The sequence below is a fragment of the Sphaeramia orbicularis genome, chromosome 13, assembly GCF_902148855.1.
Source record: "Sphaeramia orbicularis chromosome 13, fSphaOr1.1, whole genome shotgun sequence".
Taxonomy (NCBI): domain Eukaryota; kingdom Metazoa; phylum Chordata; class Actinopteri; order Kurtiformes; family Apogonidae; genus Sphaeramia; species Sphaeramia orbicularis.
Window position 1 is genome coordinate 24,955,664 of NC_043969.1, and position 26,572 is coordinate 24,982,235.

The following is a 26,572-nucleotide window of genomic DNA, read 5'->3' on the forward strand; positions in this document are numbered from 1 at the left end:
TTATTTGCCTTGTCCTATTGTGAACTTTAAGCCCTGACGATAAAGTAATAAAACACCAAGTAAATAAATCTTTTCTTACAGTAACTGATAAAGTCATGCTACATTTCTTCATATAAATAGTAGGAGTATAAAGTATTAAGGCATTGCAGAATATAATTTAAAATAAACATTTTAATCAGGATTTTTCCTCCAATGTTTAAATGAATTACAGTCAGCATTTTTCAAAGTTTAAGTAAATAAACCGTTAAAATTCTACTACAGTAATATGTCTTTACTACTCAGTACTATTTGACAGAAAATGTCTTGTACAGTCATTGTTACCAAATATATTCATTAACAATATCAATATGTGATTGTTTAGAAATCCCACTTCAGTACTGAGGTAATGAATAAACGCTGCAAGTCTGTTAGGATTATCTGATCTTTACGTATTTGACAGATCATTTACAGGATGCAAAAGGTAAAAAAATCAATAATGGTTTGATAGCTGCTATGGTAATGGCACTCTGATTTCCCTTCCAAAAGCCTGAGGCAGTAAATGGAACAAGAATTGAACAATAGATCAGTCCAACGAGTTCCTCCTGGATATGGGGAAGCTGTGGTTACATCTGCAGCCAGCTCAGGTCATCGGCTCTGAACAAACGGGAAGTAACAAAAGAGAAATTCAACAAATAATATGTTCACAGGCATCAGATTGTATCTATTACTTTCATTTCTATATACTTATGATTAGGATCAAAATAAATGCACAATGGCAGCCAAAACTGAGATAGAAAGATATTTCTAGTTTTAGTCTCAGATTTTTCATATAATGAACTTTTAGGGACAATGTAATGTGTAGGCATAACATAACTGCAAACAGAGATACAGGCTTAGCCCACACATACATGGACGTTTGGTTTTATGTCTACATGCAAATGCAGTTTTATTGTTTTGGCTCGTTAAGTCGAGTGCAGGCTATTATCACCTTGGCTGTCAGTGTGCAACATACTGATATAGCTTTAGGGTAATAACACCACCTGCTGAGCTGAAATGATCTGGATTGCTGGTTATTTAACATTTATGGGATGGGATTTTTTTATTAGTGAGAATGAAGGAGGAAAAACTCAGGACTAGGCCCATTAGATAAACTAAGACAAAGACAAAACAAAGGGAAAGAGAGTTTTGCAAAATAATTAAAGTAAGAAATATCCTAACATCTATTTCTGGTTTTGTGCAATGTCCTCTTTCCCTTAATGTCACTAATAAGACAATAGCACCATTACATGACATTAGACAGTATCACAACTGTGAAATCCATCAGTGTCATATATAATGCACATTGAGTATATATACACATACACCAATAAGGCATGGCATTATACCCACTAAGACACAGGTGTCAAACATGCGGCTTGGGGGCCAAATCCGGCCCGCCAAAGGTCTGGCCTGTAGGATGGATTTGTGAAATACAAAAATTACACTGAAGATATTAACAATCGAGGATGTCAAAATCATTTTAATTCAGATTCCACATACAGACAAATTAGATATCAAGTGGGTCAGACCAGTAAAATACTATCATATTAAACCTATAAATAATGAAAACAGCTAATTTTATCTTTGTTTTAGTGTAAAAAAGTAAAATTACATGAAAATGTTTATATTAAAAAACTGTTATTTTACAAAAAATGTGAATAACCTGAAATGTCTAAAGATAAGTAAATGCAATTGTACCAATATTCTACCTTTTATTAAATGTTTCGTTCATTTGTAATTGTAATGTAAGTTGTAACGCACACGTGTAAATGATAAACTGATAATCTGAGGCATAATATTGTTAAAATTGTATTTGTTTTTCTTAAGATGTTTCCAGTTGTTCATGTTATTCAGATTTTTGTAGATGTTAACATTATCAGAATTTAATTTTTCTTTTTTCACTGTTATTATTTTACTGGTGCGGCCCACTTGAGATCATATCGGGCTGAATGTGGCCCCTGAACTAAAATGAGTTTGACACTCCCGCACTAAGAGGTATAGTGGTTGTAATGTTATCTTGTTACAAAGGGACCCGTCTGTGGGTTGGATATATTAGGCAGCAAGTGAACATTTAGCCCTCCAAGTTGATGTGTTAAACAGTACAATGGGAAAGCATAAAGATCACAGACAGCTTGCAAGGGCTAGATTTTTGATGGCCAAATGACAGAGCATCTCCAAAAGTACAGGTCATGTTGGGTGTTTCTGATCTATAGTGGTTTATATCCTACAATAAGGACAACCAGATCGAGCATCTGTGCAAACATAACATGACTCCCACTTGTCTAATATTGAGTAAACAACAGCAGATATAAGCAGCAGATCCTTTATAACCAGTGAGTTGTGGCATTGGATCTCTATGGAATGGATTTGTTTGTCCAGGATATTCCATACGTGCTCAAATGCACTTAAACTGGGTTGCCTTTTCTTAGGTCACTTATTTCAGGATCCTTACTATGACACACCAAGACCTGCTATTTTAGAGATGCTCTGATCTGGTCATCACACAATCACAATTTGGCTGATCTCAAAGTCACTCAGATCTTTATGCTGTCCATTTTCCTTCTACACATCAAATAAATATTGATTTGCTACCTTATACATCCTGCTGCCAGAAAGGTGCTATTGTCACAAAATTATATTAATAACATTTCATCTGTCAGTAGTCATAATGTTACCATGGGTCTAATGTTTAGTTTGTGTAAATATAAGGTGACACTCACTGTGCTTGTGCTTTTGTTATAATCTGGCCTTTAGCCATGAGTTCTGCCAGTCGAGCCACAGCTGGATCAAACATCAGGCTAGCTGCTGCTACCACCACCTCATCTCTGTTAATGAAGGAAAATTTCCAACAATTCAGTGTAACTGCCATGTGTTCGTATTGTGTCTGTGCTGTATTTGTATCTGTGGTTCTTCCCTCACTTTATATAAAATGCAAGAAACTTCTGTTCTGCAACTTTGCCTTTAAATATGATTTCAGTGTATCCTTCCCCATAACCTAGAGTGGAGAAGGAGAAGGAGAAATTACCATCTATAAATTATATAATGCAAGCAGCAAGGGGGAGGGTCTCATTATAAACTTTACCTGTGTATCTGATACTTTTCCCAAGTAACACAGTCCAGAAGAAAGGCACCGACTCTAATTTGGTTGGTTTCTTTAGCATGTTTAAGGCAGCAACTCTTCCTGCAGCAAAGAAAAGAAAAGTGGGAAAATTTAAAATAACAGTGCATGCTTCTGCACCCCCACCAACCAGTCAAATTATAGTTTACATCTACATCTACACAGACTCATATATGTAATGAGGACTTTGGAGGGATTGGGTACAAGGCATGAAGTGTATTTTTTTTTTTTACTGGGGTTTTACAAATACAAGTACAATTCAAACAAGGTACAACGAGATACATATGTAAATACTATAAGTTCCCAAAAGGGGAAATGGAAGATGAGTGAATAAATAAATACACACATAACATATGCACCAAACCAAACAAAACAAGACAAAACAAAGTAACAACAGGAGAGAGAGAGAGAGGAAAAAAACACAAACAGGATGTCATATGCTCTTTGTTTTTTTTTTTGTTTGTTTGTTTTTTTACCTATGTATGATGAGTTATTTTTAATATAATACGGTATATACCAGGGGTGTCAAACTCATTTTAGTTCAGGGGCCACATTCAACTAAATTTGATCTGCAGTGGGCCGAACCAGTAAAATAATAACATAATAATATATAAATAATGTCAACTCCAAACTTTTCTCTGTTTTAGAGTGAAAAAAGTAAATTTTCATTATGAAAAGGTTTACATCTACAAACTATCCTTTCAAAAGATGTGAACAACATGAACAAACTGAAAAAATAAGTGTAATTTTTAACAATATTCTGCCTCAGTTTATCATTTACACATGTACATTATAACATACAGATCACAGTGGATCTACAAACACACAAAACATTTAATAACAGACAGAATATTGGTACAATTACTCTTAAATCTCTTAAGACATTTCAGGTTGTTCATATTTGTTCAGGTTTTTCACATTTTTTGTAAAAGGCTAGTCTGTAAATGTTAACATTTTTGTGTAATTTTACTATTTTTACATTAAAACAAAGAGAAAAATCTGTGGTTTTCATTATTTATAGTTTATTATGATAGTATTTTACTGGTCTGACCCGCTTTACATGGAATTGAACTAAATTTATTTTGACATCTTTGATTGTTAATATCTTCAATGTAATTTTTGTATTTCAATAATTCATCCCGCAAGCCGGATTAGACCCTTTGGCGGGCCGGTTTTGGCTCCCGGGCCACATGTTTGACACCCCTGGTATATACGGTTGCCATGTTGAATAAAATATGCCTACTTTGTCCTTTAGGGAGTATTGTATTTTTTCTAGCTGCAAGTGCCCCATAACATCATTGAGTAAAGCTAGATGAGCTGGACATTAAGTGTATTTTTAATGAAGTGGGAGTTTCATTATACTGATAATGTATAATTACAGTGATTCATGTCCACTGAAAAACACACAGTCTGCACTTACAGACTATTTTATGAAGGAATACGGTTTTGAATAATTACTAGAAAAGTGTTTTTTTTTTTTAAGAGTATTATGAGTTGCTGACCCCAAATATTACACCATAGTAATATTATTTCCAAGCATCATACATAAAGTCAAAACATGCATCATGATGTTTCTTTGAGTATTATGGTCTCTTACCTTGAGCATGTGACATTTGCCAGTGGGCGATGCTGACCCTTTGGTCTCCCCGCATGGTCAGAGGGAAGGCAGTAACATCCCCAGCACTAAACACATCAGGTACATTGGCCCTCATAAACTGTTAGAAAAGAGCATTTGTTTACAGCACAGCTTTAGTAAACAAACAAGAAAGTGTAGATTATGTCTGCCTATGTTGTCCTCAAGCGTAATTCTCTAAAATATTTTACATTATTACATCTTTAAAAGGATGTGCTTTACTTCAACTGCATTCTTTCAAGTCAATGTAATTAATTCAGCTTTCGGTTATGTCATGTGATAGCTGTGTGACTACCTTATCAACAATGACAGCTTTGTGTGAATCCACTTCAATCCCACTTCCTGACAGGAAATCTGAATTAGGGATTACACCTGAGAAACAGAGATGTGTAAATTTATTTTGTACAGAACTCCACAGAAAATATTTCATATATTTCAGTATACCACCAAGACAGAAGTTAAAAGTGAATCCCCAATATGTTAAATTACTCTCAAAGTTGCTTAATGTCTTGTAATAGTCTTTTCACACACCAATCAGACATAACATTCTGACACTGACAGGAGAAGTGGTGATTATATTGATTATTTCATTACAATGGGACCTTACACTGGGTTGGGTATTAAGCAGTAAGTGAATATTTAGTCCTCGAAGCTGATGTGTTGGAAAAAATGATCAACTTAACGAACTGAGTCACTCTAACATGGACCAATGGTGGTGACCAGGTCAGAGCATCTGCCACAACTGACCAAAAATCTGATCCATGGAGGTCCACCTCTCTACTTCTAAGACTTCGGGGGTCTGCTACTAACGTCTTGGTCCAGATACCACAGCACACAGTGAGTACGGTTACATGATGTTTTTTAAATCTGATTTATTTTTCCAGAAGAAATGAATTCGGAACTAAAGTATTTCCTCTTCTGTTTACATGGAAATGTTAAACCCAAATAAAGGTTTACATGAGGTATTAGTGAGGTAGATAAGTGAGTAAAAGGGTTTGCGCTGCAGTGCTCACGTTGCCTTGTTCTCACAGCCCTTCTGTTAGCTTAGCTTAGCATAGTCACTGCATTTCCATGGTCATACGTAGCCAGTTTTTTTTTTTTTTTTAAAGGTGATTTGTAGTCTTTTGTAAGTGATTTTCTGAAATCCGATTCTCCCTAATTATTTCTTTAGATCTGCGACTTACTGCACTCATACAATCTTGGGACTGTTGTGTTGATGGAAGTTGGAAAATCTTTTTGTTGGAAGGGATGCATGCGCTAAATTAGCTTTGCTTTACCGTTTTAGCTTTGCATTAGTTTTTATTTGCCAAGATTTTATTACTGCAGTAAGTCACATCGCCATGATTTGAGCCTCAATTTGTGATCATACTGACCTCACCGGACTAAAGTAATGATTAGGGAGAACAGAATTTCACAAAATCACTCATAAAATACTCGAAATCATCTATAAAAGCCTGACTACGTCTGACCTTAGGAATGAAGTGATCATGCTAAACTAAGCTAAGCTAACAGAAGGGCTGCGAGAACAAAGCAGTCGGTGCACTGCAGTGCAAACTGAGTTGCCCACTTATCAAACTCATTAGTGCATGACAAATGAATTAATAAAAAACAAGTGGTGAACTATTCCTTCAGGGTTTTAGAGGCTGGTAGATCCCATCAGAATAGCCCACTGGAACGGTTTGGGTTGACTAGACTGCAGTGCATATTCCTCCGCCAGCGCAGAATGTGTGCGTCATTGCGACAGGACAAGACAACGAGCATGTGTAGAATGGCAGGAATAAAGTCCAAACAGAATAAAGGGTTTACATGTCCGAGGAATGATTTATTTCAGAATAAAAAGTGGATTAAACCAGTGACTTTATTCGGATTTAAATTTAATCCAAACTATTCTTTTTCAACTGGAATAAGGTGTTTACATGGGCATCTTAAATAGGATCTAACGTTTATTCAGATTAAACCAGGAATAAAAGTTGTCATGGAAACGCACGGATTCAGAGGTCTGGTGGTGTCTAAGCCTCAGGTTAGATATGTTTTTGTGGAAAAGGGTGGACCTAGACAATATTAGACAGATGGTAATAATGTTCAGATGCTCTGACCCAGTGATTTGACCATCACAACTTCTTCTTCATCTAAGCTGCTTAGATCCATGCTCTTGCCCATTTTGCCATTTCTAACACATCACCTTCAAGGACTAAATGTTCACTTGCTGCCTAATACTGCATACCCCACCCACAGAGAAGCAGAAAAAATTACCGATTCCTGTAATCACTACATCAGCCTCCAGGACTGTCCCACTTTTCAGCACCACCTCCTTCACCTGCAGCAAAGAACAAAGTAAATGGATCTACAGCTGAATGGTTTTCTAAATATGGGTGTTAATACTGAGAGTAAAGGTAGCGTTACCTTCCCGTTCTGCCCTCTGATCTCACTGACTCCATCACTCATGTACAACTTGACATTACGCTCCTCCAACATCTTCAAGAAACAGATTCAGAAATTTAATAAAACCAAACAAGGGACATTCAGCTGTGTCAGGTAAAGGCTACTGTCATTATTATGTCTTACTTGCATACACATCTTCCCAATTTCTGATCCAAAAGACCGTTCATATGGGTATCTGGAAGTGCCAACCACAGCCACATTGGCGGCTTTGTCTGAGAGATAAGATGCCACTTCCATACCTGTTTGGTTCCAAAAAAATAAAATAAATTATAAAAGCCTGCAACTATAGCTGCAACTCTGCCGCAAACAAACACTCTTCATTGAAAATGAAAACATCTGTCTGAACTGTAAAAGCTCAGGAGAAAGGAGTCAGAAATGGAGTATTTCTCACTGATCAGTAATTAAAGCATTTTTTTCCATTTCAGAGGTAATTTTTCAAAAGTTGTAACTGCAAGTTAAGGAAGACAGTATATGACAGATGGACCAATGACAAAGTCCACATATTACAGACCCTTTTCACAGCACACATTTTGGCTTGTCTGGAAAAACACAGTTGATTCTACCAACATGGTGAAAATGTAAACAGCTGCACACTGTTGGTAAAAAACACAGCTTACAGAACCCTCAAAACATCATAAAATATGCGCAAAATTACTTCATCTCATGTTACCAAATTTAAGTAAATATTCAGAGAACAGGCCCTTTTGCTAATCAGTCTGAAAAATAAACACCCTGACAAACCAGTTTTCAGAATCACCTATGAAAGAGGCTCCAATGACAACAGTCCTCTGGCCCAGTGAGGAGCTGTCAATGTCTCTGGCATCTTCATAACACTGCAGCATCTTCACTCCTTCTAAATCCCACCCAGGACAGCTGAGTGAACGTGCTCTGTAGGCAAAAGGATAATTATACTACCGTTATCACATGGAAACCAACAATTCAACAGCAGTTGTGGAAAACTAATTAAGGTCCTGCAGTTGACAATGTGCACTGATTATCCTGTCATAAAACTGTTGTGACAGAGCTTATGATCCACCAACAATATTATATGACAGTCCTTGTATTTACAGTTTCATGATCTGGGCATCTGTGACATCATTCTAGCGAAAACTAAAATTACCTTCTGTAAACAGCAGTTATATGTTTGATCGTATTCTTGCTCTGAGAATCCATTCCAGTAATATTATATAACCTGAAATATCTCTGTTCGATTTAATTTATTAAATGAAAATAAAAATTTGATTGCAAAAAAAGCATTATATGTTTGATCGCCACAGAAACCAATGGCCTGCAATTACATGTGTGTTAATGTAAGGAACACATACACAGATGAGCTGTCAGCTGACGAATGATGGTAGATGTCACAGAGGTGACTATTCAGATCTCTTGTCTAGTTCAAAAACAAATTACCAAAAGGACAAATGTAGAATGAAAACGTTGAAATGTAGAAAAAAATTAACAAAAAACAAAATCTTTGCCACTTATAGTAACCACTTTACAGTACAGAGCCCCTTTGGTGACATGTGAGGAAAAAAATATTAATGTGTGGCCATGAGATAAGGTAGGTGTGGCCACGAGTTACTAATGTCCCATACTAAAACCCCAGGCCTTACCGCAAGTATTTGAAGTATATCACGGTAGTTCATACCGAGGTGAAAGTAAAATGAAATCAAATTGAGTTGTTCCATGTTGGTAAGAGCATCAAATCAATGTGATACACTGTATAGCAATCTCATGGGTGAAACGTCTTATGGTCACGTATTAGTAGTAACTCATGGCCATGAGATAAGTAGCTCATGGCCATGAGTTACTTATCTCGTGGCCACGCTTTTTTTTCCCCCAATTTCACCAAAGGGGCTCCGTATCATAAGTAACAATTTCTAAGGTTTTGTTCTCTGTTGTGACTCCTATTAATAAGTGGTAACTGCAGCTTTGTTTGTCCTACATTTTAAAGAGAATAAAACCATCACCTGTGTGATGCCATTTAGCAACATCAGTCATCTGACTGTTAGAACCTGTGATACCATAATGTTTACAGCAACTCCCATTAAAGAAACTTTTATCTGTGGTGGTGCATCTGATCTGTAAACACCAAAAGTGTTTAGTTAGCCCACTTTCATGGAGCAATGTTTTTCTATAGACTCAGCTATCATATACAGATGGAATCAGTTGGAGTAGAATTAATCCTGAGCCATCATCATAATCAATGCTTCATCTGATAATCTAACAGTAGTTCAGCCACAGATGTTATATTTATTACATTAAGAATTAGTTTCTGTTGGAGCAAGTCTACTAGAACTGCATTTAACAGTAGTAAAAGAATAATAGAATAAGACTCTTCTCTTGTTACAGTTTAAGCTTTATTAAAGGTGGGGTCTGAGATGTTTTTCTGAAGCATTTTTTATTACATTCCTCAAAATCCCCTTCACACCCCGATTACAACTAATTAATTAAATGCTCTAACAAAAATTTTAAAAATCAGTCACCTGTGGAACGGGCAGGACTGAAAAAACACCATCCAATCATTTTGAGCGCCCACTCAAAATGATTGGATGGTGATATGTCTATCAAACTCAACTGCCATTCACCCCTCCCCCCTCTGCACATACCCCTCTTCACGTTCCCAGAGGCTGGAGCGCTTGTACAGGAAGTGTAGCCAGAACCTGGCTATATTAGTTATATTAGGATGGAAAGTTCACCGGCAAACTGTTTTGTCACTAACATAAATCAGTAGGAAATGTAACATTAGTCACATAGGTCTGAACTGGGGCTGTTCTGGAAGAGCGGAGGTGTTAAAGGAAAGTGAATGAGCTATGCATGGATACGCCAGCCGGAGGCTCGGCCGGGGCCGTAGTTGGGGTAGGAGCCCAAGGCGTACAGGAGCGAAGCAGGGGACGGAGCCTCAGCCGGTGTCGGAGACGGTTCGGCCGGACCGGAGCCCAACTCAGGTATGGAGCAGAGCAGAGCCTCAGCCGGCGTATTGTTGCTGTGCAGTGCTCGTGAACCCTCGGGAATAAGCACTGCGCGCGCCACTACTCTGGAGGCGTGACTTCGGAGGGACGTCCGAAGAAAGGAGTTTGGACTTTTGAATTGAGTATTTTCAAAATGTAGCTTGCTCGAACCGTTTTTCTAAGATCTCAGACCCCACCTTTAATGTAAAACCATAAGTATGAAGTGTATGAACACATGTATAAAAAGCTTTATGTGTATGTATGTGTAGACTCATAAATCTATGGGAATGCATTTTTTTCATGAATACAGTTGCATATAAAGCATGCAGTGTTGTCATGAAGACTCTACTCTCTGACTGAGGCAGTACCAGATGATTAATGATGATTAGTGTTGCCATTAAATGTCTTGCCTCCTGAGCTCACATTAGGACACCTACGGTATTTTCAGTTTATTATGTGTCTTTGTCCGGTGAAGTTAGCCTGAAGCAGACTGTACCTCCAGGTGAAGGTAAACATATAATATTCATTATGAACCTCAGATACTTTGGCGGTCATTAATATCACTGGCGCCCACTGAAGTCTTTGTGAGTGAATTTTTGGTACACATTGTCTGCCTCGCCTCTGTGTGTGTTCAGGTGTTAAATTAACACGTGTGGTGACTGGTCACTGGTTACCATGGTGATAAGACATGCGTCAGTACTGTTCAAGGAGATCAGAACGGTCACCCATGTGATGTCATCTAGCATCATCAGTCAGCTGACGTCTCACTTCTATGTGTGTGTGTGTCTGTGTTAATTACACAGACACACACACACTGGTAGGTCACTATGGTGATCGGACACATATCACTGCTGTTCACAGATTATGTTTATTGTGTTAATGGGGGGGGGGGGGGGGGGGGGGTTGCTATAGACACCCTGATCATAAAACTGTGAATATAAGAACTTCCATATACTGTCAGTGGATCATAAGCTTAACCCTTTCATGCATGAATTATGATAACCTTAATCAAGATATTTTTTTCCTGAGTGTTTTTATTTTTCTTTAGGCATGAAAAAAACAGTGATAGAAATATTTTTATGAACCTATTTTTCATGGAGTTACAAAAATATCTACCCAGCTGGACACCATTTGCTTAATTTTTGAAGCAAAGAAACATGTACTTACTGTCATACTATATGAAAACTATGAAATATTTTTTTTTAATGCTGCTAATCTGATGTTTTCTCACATTTTAACATACTATAATACTAGCTATTACTCACTCAGATAATATGCAAAAAAAAACAACTTTTTGTTTTAAAAGAAACTGTTCATTACAGTCTAATTGATTTACACTCAAATATGTTACTGCAGATCAGGTTTATCAAGAACATAATGTAAAGTTACAGTAATGGTATGAACTGCAGTGTATGGGACGATGCATAAGCGTCCACTGTGTTGGTTGATATGCAAATAAAACAACAAAATCCATGAATATACAAGATAACAACTATAGAATAGCCATCTACTGTAGTGACCACTATGCATGAAAGGGTTAAACACCACAGTGTTATCTCAATTTAAAAGACACATACAATTTTTTTTTTATATAACTATATATGTATTTAATATAGGGGAAAAGGTTGATTTATTATTTAACAATGTGTTGTTTTTAAAGCTTATTATAGTATCCATTGTGTAATTTCCTCATTTGAATATTAATAAATGGAATGGAGAGTGCATTGTCTTCCTCTACACTCCTGGTGATGTGCAATAATACAAACCTGAAGGAGGCTAGGTAAAAGTATACAGTGTTTCATTATTTTCCATCCCTCCTCAACAGTCATTTTTTCCAGTCTTCAGTCGTGTCAGTGACACTTCTAATGATTGTAAGGTGATACTGAATCTAACCTGCAGCCTGTTGAGATGAGAAGTTGGTCATAATGCTGTAAAGTCCCGTCACTTATCTTCACCACCTTCTCAGCTGCGTTCACTGACACCACCTGCAAAACAACAGGGGTTTATTAAAGCAACCATGGATCATCTGACCACACTAGAAACAAGAGAGGCTTTTAGCTTCTAGTTACCTCCTTCTGTGTCCACACTTCAATACCATACTGCTGATAGAAGTCACTGGACCGCAGGAGGATGCTGCTGCTGTCCTGATTTAAAGCCTGTAAAGATGTATCTGTAAAATGTTTGATCCTTTCTTAAAGCATCATTCACTGACAGCAAACATCTAAACATACACACATACTGACGATCGACTCAAAAAGTTTAGGTAGACACAAATAACCTATATATGCTAAAGATATTAAGAAAAAGCTAAAACATCACTTGATTGTTCAAAATATCCCAAAACAGGGGTGAAATATTCATGTTCTTTAAAGATATAGACAGTGTCAAAAAGATAACACACTGACCCATAAACATCCTAAATCTGTATGTAATATATTGAAATTGGATGCACTTAAGATGTTTTTGTTTTAATCTTTTTACATATTAAGTGGATCTTTGATACAACTAAAACTAGATACCTGACAGTGATATCATTTGGCATTTCTGATAAATCTATCTTTTGAAAGAGTAATAAATCTGAATTTCAGTTGTCGACATCATTCAGACTAGTAACAGTGAAGGTCACATTTCCACTCTAACAGCACTGGCAGTTTTCTGAAAATCTGTTCATGTAATTTTTTCCAGATCTGTGATCTTTGTGATATATGACTCTGGTAATTTAATGGATATGTTGGAGATCTGGACAACGTCATCGATAAGCATTTGTGATGGTGCAGATTTTTTTTAAATTCATTTTGTTCATTGTGGATATCTGAAAGATCCATAAACGTATGCTGTTGGGTCTATCTGGATAGATTCTGAAAACCAAACATAAATCATATATTTCCAAATGTATGTTTTTCTATAGTGTAACTCAATAATACATCCATTAATTCTGTTTTTAGCTTTTTGTTGACTAAACAAATATACATATATCACATGGTTTGGGAGTAAATTTGACTAGACTTTGACCAGATGTTTTACCCACAGATTTTTTCAAAAAAGTTTCACACGTCATGGCATCTGACCTGTTAGAGATTGTAAACGTGTCTCTAAGCTCAGGAGTCTTCCCACAGACCCTGAAAACAGCTGTTATTAAGCCGCTCCTAAAAAAGAACACTCTAGAAAAGACCTCAATGAACAACTACAGGCCGATATCAAATCTTCCTTTTTTAGGTAAAGTCATTGAAAAGGCTGTGTCCCAACAGCTAAATTACGTCTTAACAGTCAACAGCTGCTTTAACATCTTTCAATCAGGTTTTAGACCACATCACAGCACTGAGACAGCTCTGCTCAAAGTATTTAATGACATTCGCTTAAACACAGATCATGGCAGATCTTCAGTTTTAGTGTTACTGGATCTCAGTGCGGCATTCAACACAGTCGACCATGATATATTACTTGATCGACTGGAAAATTGGGTGGGACTATCTGGCACAGTTCTTGACTGGTTTGCATCCTACTTAAAGGGCAGGGATTATTTTGTGTCAATAGGTAACTTTAAATCTGAGCAGACCAAAATTACATGTGGAGTCCCCCAAGGCTCCATCCTGGGGCCCCTTCTGTTCAACATCTACATGCTTCCACTGGCTCAGATCATAGAAAAAAACAAAACAGATTACCATAACTATGCAGATGACACACAGCTCTACATTTCAATGTCCCCAGGTGACCATAGCCCCATACAAGCGCTGGATAAATGCATGGAGCAAATATCTGAATGGATGGGCCATAACTTTCTTCAGTTAAACAGAGAAAAAACTGAGGTAGTCGTTTTTGGACCCAAGGAGGAGCGTCTTAAAATCAGCATACAGCTCCAGTCACTTCAGTTAAAAACTTCAGACCAGGCCAGGAATTTGGGTGTTGTCATGGATTCAGACCTGAATTTTAAAAACCACATACAAACAATTACAAAGTCAGCTTACTATCACCTCAAGAACATTTCTAGGATTAAAGGACTGATGTCGCAGCAGGACCTTGAAAAACTTGTCCATGCATTTATCTTTAGTCGAGTTGACTACTGTAACAGTATCTTCTCTGGTCTGCCTAAAAAGTCTATTCGACGACTGCAACTGATCCAGAATGGTGCTGCTCGAGTCCTCACTAAGACCAAGAGAGTGGACCACATCAGCCCAGTTCTGAGGTCTCTACACTGGCTCCCTGTCTCTCAGAGAATAGACTTCAAAATTCTCTTACTAGCATATAAAGCACAGAATGGTCTAGGCCCAAAATACATTAGAGACCTTCTAGTTCAGTATGAACCATCCAGACCACTCAGGTCATCTGGTACAGGTCTGCTCTGTGTTCCCAAAGTCAAAACGAAACATGGAGAATCAGCGTTCAGTTTCTATGCTCCGTATATCTGGAACAAACTACCAGAAAATATCAGGTCTGCTGAGAGTCTGAGTTCTTTTAAGTCCAGGTTAAAGACTCACCTGTTCACTGCTGCCTTTGACTAAAAGGCTTTTGACTTTTTAAATTTTATATTCTCTTTGAAACTCTGCACTGCAACTTTTACTTTAATATGTGTGTTTTTTTGTTTGTTTGTTTGTTTTTTGAGTTTATGTGTTGTTTTCTTACTTGCTGTTTTTAATCACCTTTTATATGTTTCTTTTATAATGTTTTAAATGTGTTTCTTTTTGTTTCTTTTATTTCAATGTCCTGTGTGAAGCACCTTGAATTGCCTTGTTGCTGAAATGTGCTATACAAATAAACTTGCCTTGCCTTGCCTTGCCTTTGTTGACAGTTTATCTAGGCATACATGAAGCCATTGTATTTATACAGAGTGTGCTTGGGTTCTCACCTTACTCAGTTTGGGTTTGTCAATAGGAGGTAAGGTATCTTTGGTAACCATAATAATGCGTCCTTGGTAACAGTTCTGCCGCAGTGTCTCAGCACAAAGAAGGGCAGCAGGGCCTGAAATCACAAAATGTACAGTCACTCTTCTTGTTCAGAGTGTTTCCTCAGAGAAAAATACGACCAATGGCCCTGTACCTTACCGGCACTTCTTATGTGTTATAATGGGGAAATTTTTCAAAGTCGCACCAAATCCAGAATCAGATCCAGATCCAAATAATTTCACTAACTTTTGTTGACATCATCATAAAGAAGTTGTACACCAAGTTTGAAGTCAATCGGAATTGTAGTTTTGGAGAAGAAGACGACGACGACGACAGACGACGACGACGCCAGAGGCCGCATGACGACAATAGCTTTTACAGCCTATCGGCCGGTAAGTTAAGAACTGATCAATAGACCAAGTTTAGATGAGCGCCACCTCGTCACCTGTTAATAAAGTCTCTACAAGGTTCTTTTTACCGATTTGAAAATATTTATCATACAGGAGATCAGTAAAATATTGCATTAACCACATGAGCTCTCTATCAAAATGTGTGGTGTCTCCAAGATCTAAGAGAAAGTTCAAAGGTTCAAAGTGGAATTTCCTGCATTTTTAACATTCTGTCCTTACCCCCTCCTATTAGCAGGATAATGTGTTTGACATCTGGTGCCACCGTGCACATCTTTTTCACCCGCCTGGTCAGCGTCAGTGTCTGCAGGAATTATCAACAAGCAAATATGTGCTTATTTTTTGTAATGTAACAAATAAACAGAGAGGGAACACATGATTTAGAGTTTTTTCTATTTACCATGCTTTGACTTACTTTTTTGTCGATGGAAACATAGACTTGGCCATCTTCAACTTTGACCTGCCAAATATAAGGTGAATTAAAAAGATAATATATGACAAAAAATATTTCTAAAAACTGTTGCATTTGGTTTTCATCTGGAAATATAATCAGGGCTGTTTGTTTTTTTTATAAAAGTTGTATAAGCTGAAAAACTGATCACAAAAGAAATCCTTTTGAATTAAAATGAAAACTTACTCTCTGTGCAAGTTTTCCCGTACACTGTTTTACAAATCTATTCATACTCAGCACACACTGTTTAGTCAATTGTTTACATGAGACATGTGTAGATTTTAGATCATATTTAATTTTATGATCACTGCTCAGGTACAAGTACTCAATGACAAACTGCAAAGTGGCAAATAGCGATATACCGTACTTTCCGGACTATAAGCTGCTACTTTTTTCTCATTTTGAACCCTGCGCCTTATACAGCGATGCAGCTCGAGTATAGATTTATACGAGCTAACAGCCACCAGGGGGTACTCTAGCAGGAAGCGCAAAATTGAGACAGGTGGAAGAGGTGATGAAGAGGAGAAGTTTTAATCTTAACTTTTAACAATCATTTTGCGTGTCATGCACAAACCCTCATCATGGAAAACACACGAAGAAATGCAGATTTTAAGTTAAAAGCAATCGATTTGTCTGTCCAAGAAGGAAATAGAGCTGCTGCACGGAAGTGCCATTGAGCAACAATGGAGGAGAGACGTAGAAGGTGTGTGACAGAGCCTTTCTGAGGCTGTTCAACTCCAACACTGAAGAAGACAACTGCAGTGGTTTCAATGAGCAGAAGGAAAATGAAGATAAAGATCAATGACTTTTCTGGGTTTTTGAACCAGTCGTGTTACTGCCATTTTACTGCCGTGTTACAAGCACTGTTTGGAAAAAAGCAGTCAAGGTATGGAAATAAATATTTAAATAATCTTTCTGTTTACCATCTTTCTGTGTAAATATCTCATGTCACAACGTGGACACCTGCGGCTTATAGTCAGGTGTGGCTTATATTCCGGTGCGCCTTATAGCCTGGAAAGTACGGTATATGCATTAAACTAGACAATAACTAACATAATAACAACCTATACCACCATAAAGCATAATTATTTTTCCTGAATTGTCACATGAACATACAAATAAATGAGTGTGAATGTTGGCTCATCCAGATAAATTTTACCTTATAACAGGGAAGAGAGTCCAGCCCTGGAAACTCCTCAATATCTCCAGTTCTGACATTAAAGCACGCGCCATGAAAAGGACATCTAACTCTGTCACCAATCAGTACTCCTGGATTGTTAGAGAACATTATTTTATTATTTTACATATGGTTTGGTGTGATGCGAGACCGAGAAACTAGGAGAAGGGTTTACCTTTAACCAAAGGGGCATTATAATGAGAGCACTGACTTCCAAGAGCACTGAACTGACCATGAGTACGAACCAGCAACACCTTCTGATCCCCCACAGTCACAACTTTCATCCTTTAGATCACAAAGGAATAAAACAGGGAGATGTAGAGGGAAGAAAAGACAGCCACGTCATAAACCCTTTGTCCAGTCCATCACATGTTTTCTCAATGTCAGTCTTTTATGACTTACTCTCCATCTTTCAGATCTTCCTCTGGACACACTAATGCTGTGATCATCTCCTCCTCTTTACCTCCTCCTCCCTCTTCATGACTCTGATTCATAACTGTAAGACAAATCAAAACAGAGATCATCATCAGTCCAACCGGCTTATCCAGTGGCACAGACCACAAACACACCCTATTTTACACTGTGTCAACTTTGATGATTTGTTGTTCCTCTTTCAACAGGTTTTGTTTTTGAAGAAGTTGTCTAACTTCAGTTTATTTTGCCACAAAAAGGTGTAACATACAGTACATGGTCATATCACTTTTCTGATTAATTTCTTTGCACTCTGTGCTTGTGAATTTTACTATTAATACATACAATAAGACTTTATATAGGTGCTTTTCATACTTTATTATTTGATGCTGTAACTAGTGTTGTTGATTTTAAGAAATTAAACAGTAATAGCTTCAGCCTACTGTCCAGTAAACTTTGGTAGAAGATTCAATGACACCTTTGTAACATGTTTTTAATGGCAAATGTTATTTAGACACTTTAATCTATTTAATAACTACCTACAGTACATGTTAGTGGCAATTTGCTGCACTGTCTTTCATTTTGCACTGTATTATTAATAGTCTTCTTTCTGGTTGTCTAATCTATCTACATAAATGTCAGGTATGGTGTCTTATCTTTGTTTTCAGACCATTACATTCACACAAGCAAAAGGACTGGTAATAAAAGAGTAATATTTGTAAGAGGAAGAAGCTTAAAACAAAACACAAAAAAAAGAAACGGGGGAAACCATCCGTCTGTCTGTAACCATCTGAAATTGTCCACAGAACTGAAACTGATTCCAACATTTCCAACATTTGTGTTTTTCCATAACAAAAATCTCACACATCACATTGAACCTGTCACTGTAGACTGATTTAACTACAGCTTTTTTTTACTCACAATTAGCATTATTCTTAACCTCACTTCATTCTTATGATATATTAGGACAGAACTATAAGCAAACCAAGCAGAAGAGGACAAATAACATAATGTGATGTGCACTTTTAATACCCCTCAGCCAAATATAGTGTAAGAATCTGTTGAAAGTTAGTGCCCTATAATTTTGATTAGGCTGTCTTTGTGTAAAACTTATTACATACATATTTTCATTTTAAAGTACTCAGATATTATAAATGCACAAGGCTGTTTCAAGCAAAACATATCACCCCAACAAACCTATGGAAATATTTTTGTGAGCACGTCCAGCACGCAAAACATTTTAATACTCAATGCAATGTACTGCAGATCTGGAAATAGGTCTTTGTGAGTCAAGTCTGGCCCTTGCTACAGGTGTCTTAAGGTGCTGCAAAAACCAAACAACTGGCAATTTAACACTGCTAGAGTTAATTAAGCTTTCAAAAATGTGGAATAATTTATTTTCTTCTATCAGCCTATACTAAAACCAATATAACTGTTGAATTACTGAAGAAAAAAGTTTATTTCTTATTTTCAGGGTGTTGTGACATCAACAGTAATATTTTATGTTCACTGCTTGTGATGTGTAAAAGCTCACATGATATCACCTTTCTTTGTATAGAGCAGTCGCTCAGTTGTGAGAATGCATGGCAATATTAAGTTTCCCTTCCTTAAAGCTGCATATGATTTTCATCAACAATTTTTCATCAAATTTGTAAAGCCCAAGTCACAGCCTAAGTACCACGAATCCATGAGTGTTTCCATGATTATCCATCTGAATCTCTTCCCAAAGTGAACAATTTCAAAGTGCACTCCACCATAAACACTCCATGTGTTTACAAACGGAGCCGGTAGGTCACTCAGGCATTTTCAGAAATTTGCTGTGGCGTGGACTGTGGGAAGTGGAACTCCACACAGCCACAGTAGCAGCAACAACAAACATGTCGATCAAGTGAAAGAAGCGTGGAATTCCGCTTCCCACAGTGAACATTGCAACAAATTTCCGTTTTTTTGCTTGGTGACAAAAGTCATACACAGCTTTATATAGGTTACATTAGGTTTATGGATTTATAATATACTTTGACATTACAACTGCAAATAGGGCACAAATATTCATTATCTATATATTGGGTATATGTTTACATACCTGATGAGGCATATTTGGCAATTTAGTACTACTGTAAATATATTCTGATGAGGAATTCTTCATATATGTTTTCTCCCATTCTCATCCTCTTTAGCTCTGCTTGGACTGTTTTCCAGTTTTTCTCATGTTCTTCTGTATCTGAGTCTTCATTGCTAATCAGAAGTTCCAAAATTTGTGATGACACCATTTGTGGCAAAGGAAATTTGAAGCGACACTGCCTGTTGATTTTGGTACCTTTTTTTACATGTGTGAGAATGCCGATGCATCTGATAGGAAACCAAGCGTGCTAGCTCTGCATCTTCACTTTCATTTGGTTTGTAACATGTCAGCACAGAATTGACATAACTGATAATGTCTTTGAGTCTGTTCCAGGTCTGGGGGGAATCCTTGATCCAGAAGAGACAATGCATGTGGCCACTACCTCTTTGTTGAAACTCTGGACACCTGAAGAAATCTTGTCATTCTCCAATAGGTGCCAGCTTACTTTTTAGCACTGGTGGTGATCAAAGTGTCGTGCAACAGTGATTGGGTCACTACAAATCAATCGACACTCGTCCTTCCATGTCATGTCACTGATTTGTGTGTCAGTGTATTCTTGACCCTCAACCACCTTGCCCAGAATTTTCAGGAGATGAGACCATCTGGCAAATCATGCTGAAAAGACTTCTACTCGTGGCCTGAAAGTATGGAGGGGGCCCTCCGATGGTATTAAGAAATCTGTATCCTATGTCTCAAAATACAAAGTTTTCAAGATTTAACTTGTCTTTGAAGGTTTTTGAATTTAGTTTGACTCCTTTAGACTTGCACTTCCTCATAGCAATCTGAATTCTGTCAAGTGTTTGCGTCATCTGAATTTTCTTCACTTTGAAGAACAGGTCATCTACATCCTTTGCTACTCTCCTATCAGCACGCTGAGCTTCACTTTTGCATATCTCACTGTAATAAACCGGAACTTTTCTTTCTGAATTATCCATTCGCTTTTCCCCACAGAATGCGCTTGGAAAACACAGTTCTTCAGAATGCTTAACCCTGAAGATACTGATGGGAGTGTTGTCTTGCCCAGGTGCAAAAACCATGTAACAAATCACATTCATTGTTGTCTAAAAAGTCTTGTGACATCAGCATAGTGTCCATTACTGCTGACATTTCTTTTTCATCATCATCATCTTCAGACTCAGTCCAATCACTGTCTTCATCTTTAGATGAGATTATCTGTAGTTGGGTTGGAGCCTCTGGATCATCTGTATTAACAGGTGTTTCTAGGTCATTATGATTCCCTGTTGTTGAAGGACCAGGAACAGGCTCCACTGATGCTGTTGTTTCTTCTGATGAAAAAGTATGATCGGACACAGTTGTACCATGAACAGCAGCAGCTGTAGGTGAAACACCATATTCAGTATTTATGGTTTTAACTGTAGACTCTTTGTCAGGCAGAGTGCCTGAGCCTTCTAGACACTGATTTGATTCTTCAGGTTCTGACCCTTGTTCCTCAGTCCATTCAGGGTTATAGGCGACTCCTTGTTCCTTGAAGAATGTTCCTTTTGTTGCCAAGTATGCAGCAGCCTTCCTGACCTTCTCAAGTCTAATATTTTCTGAGAGTACAATGTCTCTTGAGCTTGGCCTTTACAGTTGCATCTTCACTTGTAAGTCTGGGTAGTGATTGTCAGTGTATCTGTAAGGACATTGAGCACTCCACCTTTAATTCTGAACTGGCCTCCTCTTAGTGCAGACTGTATTTTTTTTTTTTTTTTTTAAATGCAATCCTAGGAGAAAGTAGTCGCCATTCAAGTTTGTGAAGTTCCTTTAGTTCTTCTGGTACTTCTGGGAATTTCATGCCATTGGGGATTGAACACAGAGGAAAACACTTATTCTTCAGATGATTCAGGCAGGTTTTACACACCCAACAAGTATAAGGCCTTTTATCTGTACAATCTCCCACAGCTTCACATTCAAGCAAGGTAACATTGTTATGAGAGACCAGACTGTGTTCATAAAATAGTTGATCACATGAGCTGCATGCATAAACAGGCCCTTCAGCTACCTTTTAGTGAAACCAGTCTATCACTTCACCCATAGTAGTTGTATGTGTGCTATCTGTGTAGGACTGCCTTGAGTGCATCTTGTTAGCGTTCTCTCGTTCGTTGTATGATGGATCAAGCCTTGCAAGTTGTCTCTGCTTTGTGTCGGACCTTTGTTCTTCGTCTCACATCTGGATCCTGCCTTGGAAGCTTTCTCCTTTGGAGAAGGATGGAATGATATTTCTTTTTTTTCCTTCAATTTTCCACTTTATTTTACCAGTTATAGAGGTGGAGCTGAACAAGGCCTGTTAAGCTCATTGAAATAATAGTAAATAATACAAATACTCTTTTACTGAGAGTACATTTACACGTAGCCAGGGATTTTTTGAAAATGGAGATTTTTTGCTGCCTGTGCCTATCGTTTACATGACAACTATGGGCACGCGCACTGAAAACTAAGGTTTCTAAAAACTCCAGCCAGAGTGGAGATTTTTCGGCAAATCTCCATATTTGCATTTGCGTATAAACAGAGGGAAGTGGAGATCTCAGACGGACGTCACAGTTTTCGAAGACCGCTCAGCATGGATGTAAATTATTACTTCATTTACCTTTCAATGAACTGGACAGAACAGATAAAGGACAGATAAACAAAATATGAAGCATGAAGATGTGGAAACACTTCATAAAAGACGATAACACTTGCTAGCACCAAACTTCTTTATTTTCTCATTTGTTTAATGCTGTAACTTCACTTACCAGCTTCATCCTCATATACATATATAATATTACTTTACAGCTAAAATACAACTATAAATGAACAATACAAACCAGAAAAATACATACAAAATAGCAAAACTTGACAAAAACATAGCAAAACACACAATACTCCAAAACAGCACTATGACTATACAATTATTTATAAGAATTCACTGCAAAAACTCCCTGACTGCACCTGCTGGAAGGACCATCGTATATTACTGTACAAGCGTAGGTCACCTGTCAGTTTACTGCACTGGACATAGTAAACCTGACCCTCCATTGACACTCCCATTTCTCTCAAAAATTAGCAGGTGTTTTTGTTATATCCACCTAATGAGTTGCAGTCATCTGTTCTTTTTCTTTTTATCAACAATAAAGCAATGGAGGGAGAGTTCTGGACGTGTCTCGGAGCAACTATCATAGGACGTGACACTATATTGTGTTGTGTTATGTTATAGAGTAGGGAAAGTTTGGTGCATGCTTTGTTTGGACCTGGACACAGGAAAACTGCATCCCCATAGGTTCATATCAGAAGTAACATTTTGTTGTGATTCTTTGCAGGATTCTGATTGGTTAATGGTACTCGATCGTCTCACTACACTGCCATCCACAGACCTGGATGTAGATATACTGGGCCGTGTAAACGCAGAGTTTTCTGAAAACGATCACTTCTGAATGAGGTTGTTTTGGGTTTTTTTGTCTTTTTCTTTTTTTAAACAGAGAGGGGGAAATATCCGTTTCCTAAAATACCCGGCTACGTATAAAAGTAGCCTATGTCTGAACTTTGATCCTCTTGTTTCACATCTGGATCCTGCCTCACACGTTTTCTCCTCTTCATGTCAAAATTTTGCTCCTTTTGTCTCGCATCAGGATCTTGCCTTATCAGTTTTCTCCTCTTTGTGTCATACATTTGTTCCTTTTGTCTCACTTCAGGATCTTTCCTTGCCAGTTTTCTCCTCTTTGTGTTAGATATTTGTTCCTTTTGTCTCACGGCTGGATCTTGCCTTTTTTGTGACCTTCGCTTAGTATCAAGGTCCTGTTCTCTTTTTTTAAGAATTGGATTATGCCGCATAATCCTTTTTCTAGCTGTATCTCTTTCTTGTTCACGTTGTCTTCTAATTGGATCCAATCTTGCCTTTCTTCTCCATTCTGTGTTATACTTCTTCTTAGCTTCATAAGAAGAAATTGTCTCATGCTGTTTGTTCTCAGCATTTTTCAAATTCTGGAGCTCCGTCTGTTCCTTCCAGTACAGCTTTGAACCAAGGTCAGTAATTTCTTTTGATTCTTCTACTGCAGGTATTTTTCCTTCTTCAGCCTCGTGAACTGCTGTTTTTTTCTTTTGTTGTATACTATTGTCTGTTGTTTGGTGTACCATCACAATTCCAAGGTTCCCCATGCTGGACGTTTCAGTTTCAGATGCCTGGTTGGAAGTGGATGAAGGAACACTTGTCACATTGCACCTTACAGTCGCTCGTAAAATTTGAACTCGTTTTCTTATGCATTTTCTTCGCATGTCACTGCTTTGTTTCTTCGTCTTCGGCATTGCAGCAGTTAATTTTGTTTTCTGAAAAGAAATAAAGAGCATTAATAATACATTGTGATCTGGGCAGAAGCTTTGTGTAAAAGTGTATGCAATAACATAAAAGTATACTTGATTAGATTTTCCCTTTGTGAACTATCATCTGATTAATAAGAAAGAATGTTAGTGTGCTTAACTGACTCAAATGGGAAATATTTTTTTTGTATCATTCATCTTGAGCATACATGTTGCAGCTTTAAGAACTGGCAGGCAGCTCAGATTTTCAACATTTTTTTCTAGCAAAGTTATGACCATGTACCCTTGACCCCCTCCCCCTATGAATGCTTGGTTAACTTAGTAGGAGGACATGTTGACATTTGTGGACAGCCCCGTAACAAAAATCCAAAAACAATATTATGTAAATTTGAGTGTATGATATGATAAGCTCAGACTGTTGTAGTGTGCCATAAAGTTGCACTAGTCAGCAGTTACAGCATCATCATTACTCCTACCATGTTCATGAAATTTAAAAAAAATATATCACATATATTCAAATACATACCTGAATATTTTCAATAGGTTCCTTTTCCATGTCAAGATGCATTTCACAGTATAAGTTTAATGCAAGTATGTTAAGGCGCTCTTCTGATAACATATTTATGCCTTTGAACGGAACTGTCGCCATTTGACCTTAAAATTCACAAGCTTCTGCTCCATGTTAAGATGTATCCAATAATAAGCTTCTGCTCCATATCAAATGCAGTTCAAAGTGGCCTATTTTCAATAGAGGGTATGCACGTGATGTCACCGCTAGCGGAAGTCACCACGGTTCTGTCCACTGAGTGGCAGAAAGAGGGAGATGAGTAGTGGCTTTGGCTTGAATACTGCGAAAACTTTAGAGCAATCTAAAAAATCGGGAAGAGCTGTTGTGCCATTGATTGCGCAAATACATTTAAAAAGCACTCTGAGCTATTGTTTTAGTGGCTACCTAAAGCCAAAGACAGAAGAAGCAGATGGATCGCTGCAATTCGTAGAAATAACTGGAATCCAGGCAATGAAACCTGGATTTGTGTCAGGTAACGTTCATTTATGCTGTATTCTTGTGTAAAATCATACCTTAAATTACATATCGTTTTGGCTAACATTACTTCTTAGTAAAGCTTTTAATGTTAGCATCTGTCATTTAGTTCTATATTTCATAACTGAAACGTTTTTGTCTTCAGTTGTGTGATTCTGAACCTTGTGCTCTACATGATTTGAAAACTAGCTTAAACTGAGGCTAACCTAGTTTTCCAAATAAGGGGGTACTCTGGCACAAAGCTGTTGTAGCTGTGTTGTATCAAGTATTTGATGTTAACTGTACTTAAATATCCACAGTACCAGTAGATCATCCACTCACTTGGGTCAATACGAAGGGTTCACCTCCAGTAAATCAGTAGTGAACTGTCAGCACTACTGCTGGGCCTTTACCTTGGCAATTACCACCAAGAAAATACGTCTGCACTGACATAAAACCTCAAAAACAATAGTGTGTTGAATTGAAAGCACTCACCAGCTGTAATCCTCTAATAAACGATGACAAGGATGTCAACAACTCTTTGGCTTTTGTATGCTTTCATCCTTTGCATTGTGGATTTTCCTGGCGTTGAAATTAGGTCCATATAAATGTCAGGATACGTGATTTCTGTCCATATATCAATGTTCGTAGACCACTTGTTGTTTGGTAACTTGTATGTCGAGTCCAGCTGTCTTTAATTTCATGTTATATTCCACATTTTTCCCGGTCTCACTGTAGTTACTGCTATGCTTCGTCATGTTGTTTGTTTTTACCACTCAGTCTGACTTAGAGGGGCGTGGCCCAAGGGGGAAGTGATATATGTGCATTCCCTCTATAGGCTTCTACTCCATGTCAAGATGCATTCACAGTATAAATTTGGTGTAGAAATCTCAAAGCATTCTTCAGATAATGCAGTTACACCATTGAATGGACAGACAGACAGACGGACAGAGACAGATGCAGTTACAGTATAAATTGTGGATATCTCAATGCACTCTTCAGATAACATGACTGCATCGTTGAAAGGACATGTCTCCATTTGATCTTGGGAAAATAGGTCAAGGTGACCCATTTTCAATAGGCTTCTGCTCCATGCCATGCATCCACAGCATAAATTTGGTGCAGATAACTCAAAGCATTCTTCAGATAATGCAATTATGTGGTTGAATGGACAAACAGACAGATGGACAGACAGATAGATGACAAAATGATTCATAATAACAATACCCTGTGGTCAGAAGTTGGCCATGGGGTAAAAAAAAAAAAAAAAAAAAAAGAAACATGACCATGCGTAACCTCCTGGACTAAGTGTTCTCTGTCTGATATCTGAAACAATGCCTTAGAGCTTTCTAAACAATTAAAGCTTTAGGAGAAATAATAATAAGGAAATGATCTTTACTGAAAAAATCTCAAATACACATACATTGCAACTAGGATGCCTTAATTACAAGGTGCATCACCTTAAAAACGCGCCTCAAATGTGGTTTTATTTAGCTTCTTTTAAGCCGCGAAACATCACTAAATATCCATAACAGTGCTCTTACCTTATCCTTCACCAAACCGCGCAGATAATGATGTTGTATTCTCTTTCGCTGTCTCTTTACATCGGAGAAATGTGCAGAAATGAGGCGTTCAGGAACCAGCGGGC

The 26,572-nt window shown here is 37.6% G+C and overlaps 1 protein-coding gene across 2 annotated transcripts; it reads right to left on the reverse strand.

The window, feature by feature from the left end:
- Nucleotides 1-389: 389 nt before the first annotated feature.
- aifm4 (apoptosis inducing factor mitochondria associated 4) lies at nt 390-26,572 on the reverse strand. Of its 2 annotated transcripts, XM_030152881.1 has the most exons (19): nt 26,469-26,572; nt 17,480-17,573; nt 17,253-17,362; nt 17,060-17,169; nt 15,865-15,909; nt 15,672-15,753; nt 15,006-15,118; nt 12,232-12,318; nt 12,056-12,147; nt 7,969-8,099; nt 7,335-7,450; nt 7,173-7,244; nt 7,023-7,086; nt 5,065-5,141; nt 4,734-4,851; nt 3,101-3,199; nt 2,938-3,013; nt 2,739-2,843; nt 390-633 (listed from the first exon to the last, which is right to left on the reverse strand). In XM_030152881.1, exons 2-19 carry the CDS (start codon nt 17,569-17,571, stop codon nt 603-605), a joined length of 1,620 nt encoding a protein of 539 aa, XP_030008741.1. In that variant the 5' UTR covers nt 17,572-17,573; nt 26,469-26,572; the 3' UTR covers nt 390-602. The 2 variants fall into 2 exon arrangements, with proteins under 2 accessions (XP_030008741.1, XP_030008743.1); XM_030152883.1 differs by lacking the exon at nt 26,469-26,572 and having other exon boundaries at nt 17,480-17,585.